Below are 7,826 nucleotides of genomic sequence, written 5' to 3'. Positions count from 1 at the left end.
ATCCCTGACTACTACCCTTAATCAATAAACTACAGTGTACACTGCATTTTATTACTGGTTTACAGAACATACTTGTAAAATGTATAGAGAACAAAACAAGGAAAGATTTGCCCCCACTCACACATATTAGGAAATCGTTTTGCGGGGTGTTATTAATGTGTGCAACTCACAACTTGAGATGTAGTATTATCTCCCTGTAAAGTGTGCTGGGTAAGAGATGTATACTTTAAGAGGGGATATTAGGCAGTGTGTTTTTTTTTTTTATTTATGAGCCACATTTATTAGCAATCTTAGATCCCTTCAAATGTGGAATAATAGCAGCTATATCAGATTATATAAATTAGTATCATGGATTGGGTAGTGGTATTGTACAGGAAGGATGGATTTGAGTCTTCTTAGTCCTATGTAAAAGTAAATCTAAACCTAATATACTTAAACCTCATGTAAACCATCTATATATGTGAAAGCACTATATTGGTGTTTTAGACTTAAATCAGTTTTACACAGCACCTGATCTCAAGCCACAGCAAAGGTGCAGCCACTCTGATGCCAGAGATGGAGGGAGGTGGGGCAGCACTGCCACACCTCCCTCATGAGGCTCCGCCTCTACTCTCCTGCACATGTGCTGTGGATGTCCCATTGGAGTGTACAGTATATATATGGGAGCAGAGGCATTCCTATGCTGATGTAATGAACAGATTGTTTCATTATTTTTTCCCCCAGAGTGTGAAAAACAATTTAATAGAAACAGGCTGTTACAGTATAACGTTCTACAAACAGGGCAGTTTATTCATTGACACAATGAGTATGGATGATAGACTGACTTTCATAGACATATAATCATGTGAGTAACACGATTATTAAACAGAGATACTGTGATTTTCAATGACTGATGGGACAGTCTTTGACCCTGCTCTGCAACATTTTCTTTTCTTTAAGTTCCACCTCAGTTTCAGTTTCTACTGGGGCACTTGACAATGTCTGGCCTGGGGAAGAATAGTCCAAAAAAAAAATCAAAAAAAAGCGCAGCATTCCACCTCAGACAATCACCTTAGCAATCGCTTTTAGGTTAAAGCAAAACAGAGGTAAGAACATCATAATGAGCTGTCTTCACCTACAAGATAATTGTTTTTGTATTTAATCCAGTGACAGGTAACCCGATACACTTCAAGGACCGAATGTGTGACTGTGCCATAAAAGGTGAGAAGAGGTCAGAGCAGGGGGGCATAGGCTCAGGGACCCATTCCCCATCACTGACCTCGTCTCTTATAGCCTTCTAGGAATACCCGCAGCACGTCTGCAGCAATGGAACAGTGAGATTAAAGATCACAAATAGCCAGCTCTGTATACAATAACTAATCTGGAGGTGGCAGCCAGCAGGACCGTGCCTAGGAGTAAGCAGAAGAGGCAACTGGCTTGAAACCAATGACGCTTATAGGTACAAGCTTAAATGCTATTATTACATAGAACAATATCTTCATTATGAAGTCTGCATCTGACCATCAAAAAACCATTTCCCAGTATATAAATAAAAGGCCATCAGAACACATAGGATAAAATATTAGCTCTGCAATGACACCAGGTTTATGTGAAAAGGCCTAGAGAGTTGGATATGGTTTGGCATCTTTGCGCTGGGTGCGATAACAGTGAGAATGGGCAGTGAGACTAGATGACATCCTGCCCCATCTTTGGCATTTGCATTCTCAAGGTCAGGCTGGGTGGCATCTGCCCCACACCAGTCTCATTGTAGAGTGTTCCCCACTAATCTGACTTTGTATAAAACCTGTAACGAGTGCTTCTGCTGCCAGCCCCGTCCTCACCCTCCACTGCGCTGCCACTAGCATGACAATAGCTGGCTGTAGCATTCGGTATTCAGGCCAGAAGTAATTACAGAGCACCCCTGCAGAGATCCGGATTTATTGAGACGCTCAATTAAACCCTAGATTTTCTCTCTGCAAAAAAAAAAGAAAAAAAATTGGACATCTTCATAGAAAGGAAAAACAAAGACGTTATTTTTTTTTTTCTTTGAGGTGAGAAAATAAAACACTGCTGTGCTTGAGCGTGAACAGAGCCCAATTCACCACACAATAAAAATCACCATAATATGACATGTGTATCAGACAAAAGTGGAATAAATATTGTGATTAGGGGGAGTAAATAGTAATAGAGCTGTTTGTTGTGTTTATAAATGATCATTCTTAGGTGCAAGGAGGACTAGATAAATATATATACACAAGTCATCTGGTTATTCTGAAGATCAGAACATTATTGCAGCTTCTCATACACAAAGTTCACCAAGTGCCTCTTTCTACAGTCACTGAGCAGGGCCATCTTTTCCATTGGGCACGATGGGCAGGTTCCCGGGGGCCCCACGTGCAAGGGGGCCCCATATGCAGGGCTCTTAATTAGAATAAATAATCCTGCAAAAAAAACCTTCAAGGGTCACTGAGCAAGTACATCTATCTGTATCTATATCTAATGTAGGGGCCCCGGTGCGCTGCTTTGCCCGGGGGCCCATAATGTTAAGATGGCCCTGTCCCTGAGGAGCAGTGTTAAACAATTTAATGAGGAGAAAGACAATGGTCGCATATAAAATGTATATTTTAGGTACAACTAATATCAGGCAAAGACTGAGGAGTAAATTTATCAAGCTGTGGGTTTGAAAAAGTGGTTGCTATAGGCAACGTCGCCCCCTTTTCAAACCAACTGCTTGATAAATTTACCCCTAAGGGGTGTTAAAAAAAATAAATAAAAAAAAAGTTGGGCAACACAAAAAAAACAACTTTCTAGTAGTATTTTTCTGAAATAGAAAATCCAAGTCTAGATTAACAATAAAGTTTGCACAGGCAGAGTGGAACAGCAAGCCTGCACTTAGGGTTCCAGTTCTACTTTCTACAGATATTGTAAACAAAAACACATAAAATAAAATACATTTTATGGAAATAATAATTCTGGCGATAGGACAGCAGTACGTATACCACTGCTGTGCATGGTAAACAGGCTCCCCATGCAATGCAGAGATGCTTCCCCACCCAAAGGACATCACCAGCAATAGCCACTGGCCAAGCAGCTTTGTTAAATAAGGAGAAGCCCTAAATCCAGCAAAATCTCCTGTTTTCTATATCTAGGGAGTTTCTGTCTAGAATAAATAGACCACCTACGTCCCAGCTTGCCAGATAATAGATCCCAGACTGCTAATATTTCTCACTGATATTTTAAAATACAAAGACTAAGAAGTCATATGTACTAAACTTTACAACAAACACGGCATTGTCAATTCTGGCTGCATCAGCAGAATGAAAGGTCTCTTTAATGATCTCCCCTCATTCAAAAATAAAACATCTTTTCTTTTAATAAATACACTCGTATATGGAGAACATGATGCTGGTTACAAAGAATATTCAAAACCTGTTAAAAACACACAGCAAAAAAAACCCTCCATGACCTCAGTGATGGAAAAGCTACTTTATATTTTATAAAAACAATTTAAAATTTGTACAAAAATAAATGGAGTGCAAAAATAAACTTTCAAAATTAAGTAATTTCATTAACAAAGGGAGAATATGTAATCTCATACTTGTCACAAAGATATTGTAATGTCTCACTAGTGATCTGGATTTAAACAATAAAACACACATCCCCCTTCGAAGTACCCCAAAAACCCATTGGAGCAGGATCTCTATGGTTCTCAGTCCGGCCTTCATGCGAGTTTTAGCCTCAGTCCTCCTTATCGCTCCACTTGTGCGCGGTTCTGTACAACCACCATCGAGCGACAATATGCAGCTCAAGGTGGAACTTCTTAATGTTCTATGAGTTACAGAGTGTTCCATTCAACCATCTTTAACGGAACACAGCTTAAGGAGAGGAACATGGGCCAAATATCCAAACATGTACTGGAAACCGTAGATCTAAAAATCAACCACTTTAAGTTGTTGCATAGTCTATTTGTCCCATTTTCATGACACTTTCCAAAATTCAACAGTTACACAAGTCATTTGTTCTGACTTTATGAAAAAAAAGTGAGGTAAAATGTGTCATGTAGCCCATCAGTGTGTTCCATAGTCTAGGTCCATTGTTTAAATACAGTATGACAAAAATGATAATAAGTCAAAGCAGTTCAAAAAGGCACAGTAATGCTAAAATGCATAAACATAACTTCAGTGCAACAGGCCTGTGTCATACCCCTGACTCACAGTTATAGAGCATGAGACTGGCATGCAGAGGATTAAACGGGGAAGAACCAAGACTATTGTGGTTGGTTGGGTAACACCTAGGTCTGAGGCTGGCTTGGGACGTAGGTTCATAGAGTTGCGAGGAGTTGTTAGAGATGGGGTAAGAGGCTTGTCCAGTATAACAGGGCTTGGTAGGAGAAACATCCACAATGCTCCCGGTAGTCATCATGGTGTTCATGGCTGATGTCAAGCTGGGGAAACATGACTTGGTGTCCAGCGTTGGAAAGGATTCTGGAGAATACTTAATCATACTCTTTGGAGTTCCCGCAAGGCTGGACTGACCATCACTCTTCTCAGCCTTTTCAGGGCATTCAGGCGCTCTGTTGGAACTAGCGGCATGCTTCTTTTTCCTTCTCTGTCTAAAGTTACCTTTATCAAATATCTTCTCAGAGTTAGGATCCAGTGTCCAGTAATTACCCTTCCCTGTGGGAACATTGAAAATATGTATTAAGAACTTTGACAACCAGTAAATGAGAGGCTGATAGAAATAACACACAATACACCACTGGCTACAACCAGTCTTTTTTTAATCAAGGAACAGAGCATCCTTAACATGTCCTTAAAAGCAGCATGTAATTTAGAAATGTAAAGTCTCCAAATATCATCTGAGAACGTTCTCAATTGGGCTATTCTAGTGTTGTGATACTTTGTTTGCATCCAGGACAGCTTGTAATTTATTGTACCCTTTAGACCACTTAATTTTCAGGGGTTGCACATTTTCAACAAGTTGCACCACCCATTAAAGTCAGTGGCTGACATCTGAAATTAAGAGGTATCCAACCTGCTACAACACAAACACTACAGCCAATTACAGGTGCAGATCACTTCCTTTATAACAGGCCATGTGCCTAGTCAGTGACAAAATGGTTAGCTGTGCTTAACCCTCAATATCTTGTTGGGTGAGGGGTAATAATGAAGTGGAGTTAAGTTGTTCCAAAATCACTGATATTATCCTATATATTAGCCAAACTGCAGAAATAGTACATGACTCTAAACATTACTACCACCTTACACTCTACTGGCCAATGTTTACAACCAATAGTGATGTCAACAAACTGACAGTGTTAATAAATACTTCCAATTTTCATTTGCCCCTCATGTGCAATATATATTGTTTATCATCAGTCACTGTAATTCTGGGAACATACAGCCTTATGCTTTTATACAGGTCACAGAAGTTGTATGCCAATACCAACACCTGTAATAACCTACAAACAGGAGAGTAATATTCTTTATAGAGCTATAAGATGACATCAAAACACAGGATCTAGACAGATTTAACTTGTGTATTACAGGTTTATTTTACACAAACATGAAATACTGGTTTAACAGAAACCCTTTTAAGCAATATCGAAGACATGAATGAAAATGAAAGAGGAAAAAAACCCAAAAACAAACAATCACCCCCAATAAGAGACCCAAGGACCACAAGAACTAAAAAGGTGGATATTTCATTATAAACTCCTATACACAGTAGTCTTGGAATCCCCCCTCATTACCTGGGTCAGTTTCGTCTCTAGCCACCTTCTTGAAGCAGGCATTAATGGACAGGTTGTGCCTGATAGAGTTCTGCCACCCAGCCTTGCTAATCTTATAGTAAGTAAAGCGCTCAGCCACATAGGCGTAGATCTGGCTGAGGGTGAGTTTATTCTCGGGACTGTCCTGCAGAGCCATAGCGATTAGAGCAGAATAGGAATAAGGAGGACGCACAGTGTGGATCAGCTCATCCTGAATGAGATAAGTAAGCCAGGGGATCTCTTGTGGGACGTAACCAGATGTATGTGACACGACCTGTGCCTGGCTGGGTCCATAACTTCCCTGCGCATAGCAAGACGCACTTCCATAGAGGTCTGCTGAGGAGTTACTGCTCAGCCCATTCAGCCACCATGGAGGAATAATACTACTAGGCGCAGTGTTGTCGTTTATACCGTATCCAAAGGTGTCGGCAGGTGGGTTCTGCTGGTATATACTGAAGTTCTCACAGTACACTCCCATGTCCTGTGCATAGGGATAGCCTGGCTGGGGGTTAGGTGGGTACTGCCCAAAAACATTCATGGTGTTTCCTCGTAAGTGCTGGGAGCTTGGACGTTGGCGCAAGACGTTCACCCCTTAATGTGCTCCAAGGCGTAGGATCGCATTGAAGTAATTACCTGGCACACAGCTTGCAGGCTATTGTCAATTAAGTCACAAGTAGTTGAAACAGTTTGTAGTAATGAGACAAGAGCCGCCCCTGACCCTCCCCTTGTATGGACATTACAAGGAGACTGATAATACTAGAGGTAAGACATGTGTGTATTATACATAGTTACATACTGTATCGTTATCTCTATAATAATCATGTCTGCTGGATTATTATAATAAATATATGCCATACTGCTGACTGATTACAATACTGACACTGTTTTTACTAATAAAATATAACGATCAATAAGTTAACACAATGTTTTATTTTAGCATATTTAACATGTTTCCATTTAGAGGTTTATATAGTATATGGAGACTAATGAGAGGGTCACTGAGTCATTTACACCTTGTTCCTCAAGATGCAAATTAACAGTGGTCACATGATCTGCCTAGTTATTCACACACCTGACTTGTGCAAAGTTTACTCTTCCAGCAATCACTGTGGGCATGTAACCTGCCGCTAGAATGTGGCTGACAAAGTATCCTTGAGACTGTTGCACATTCACATCTGAGCACAACTAAAAGATACTCTGAAATGCCTGATGCTGGATTATATTGTTTTTATTGGCTCATCCAGATACATACTTGCCAACTTTTCCTCGTTGGCTTCAGGGAGATCCCGGGAGATGTAGACGTGCGGGGGCAGGGCTTGACAAATCACATCATCAGGGTTAAGATGACAAGATATTTGCGTCATTAAGCCCGGCTCCCACTTATCTATTGCGTGGGCAAGACCCGGGAGGTTGCCCTGGTCTCCCAGAAATGCGGGAGTCTCTATGGAGTATCTATGGGATGTCTAATAGATATGCCTCCTAAGGACCTATACTAAGGGGCATGTTCAATTGTGCGCGGAGTGCCTTTGCACCCATTTCAGAGGCACTCTGCTTTACCGCAGCATCATTGATTTCCCTTTGCCTCCCCCATAGTGTTGGGAAGGGAAATCCGCGATGTTGCGGTACCGTAATAACATACAAAATGCGCAGCTGCAATGCTAATGGAATATGCCCCTAAGTGTTGTGGGCATCATACGTGTGCACACCACTACTTATGGAAAATTCTAAATCAGGCTCCGATGCCTGTGTGTGTGCACAGACCACCCAGCTGTCCTTATCATAAACTGATACCCATTGTTATCGTACTAGTGACCCCCACTGCTATGATTCTAGCATCTCCTCTATGTGCTTCACACTGAGCAGTGCAAGCGCATCTGACCAGGAAACGATCGCGCACTTTCCAGTTCTTTGGGGAATACCTGAGATATGGCGGCACTTCAGCTGACCACAGGAGACACAAGTTTGCTACCAATCTACAGGAATGTATAATTGTTGTATTCTGGTGTCAGACTGCACTAATTATACAAAAACACCAGCTGACAAGAGAATGGCTATATTTATAAGGGAACTGCTAAGT

General features: G+C 41.1%; 1 protein-coding gene across 1 annotated transcript; it reads right to left on the bottom strand.

Annotated features, from left to right (window-relative positions):
* Nucleotides 1–3,450: 3,450 nt before the first annotated feature.
* On the bottom strand, nt 3,451–6,381 carry FOXI2 (forkhead box I2). Its single transcript, XM_075215150.1, has 2 exons — nt 5,732–6,381; nt 3,451–4,655 (listed from the first exon to the last, which is right to left on the bottom strand). The coding sequence occupies exons 1-2, from the start codon at nt 6,285–6,287 to the stop codon at nt 4,177–4,179; spliced, it is 1,035 nt and encodes a 344-aa protein (XP_075071251.1). The 5' UTR covers nt 6,288–6,381; the 3' UTR covers nt 3,451–4,176.
* Nucleotides 6,382–7,826: the final 1,445 nt, after the last annotated feature.

The sequence above is a fragment of the Mixophyes fleayi genome, chromosome 6, assembly GCF_038048845.1.
Source record: "Mixophyes fleayi isolate aMixFle1 chromosome 6, aMixFle1.hap1, whole genome shotgun sequence".
NCBI classification, from domain to species: domain Eukaryota; kingdom Metazoa; phylum Chordata; class Amphibia; order Anura; family Limnodynastidae; genus Mixophyes; species Mixophyes fleayi.
Note: the sequence above shows the minus strand (reverse complement) of the source record. Positions and strands in the feature narration are given on the sequence as shown.

Excerpts from the sequence above, each read along its gene's own strand:
- FOXI2 (XM_075215150.1), bottom strand. The coding sequence starts at position 6,287 with ATGAATGTTTTTGGGCAGTACCCACCTAACCCCCAGCCAGGCTATCCC. Across the intron at positions 4,656-5,731 it reads TAGAGACGAAACTGACCCAG|GGAAGGGTAATTACTGGACA; the intron begins GTAATGAGGGGG and ends ATGTTCCCACAG.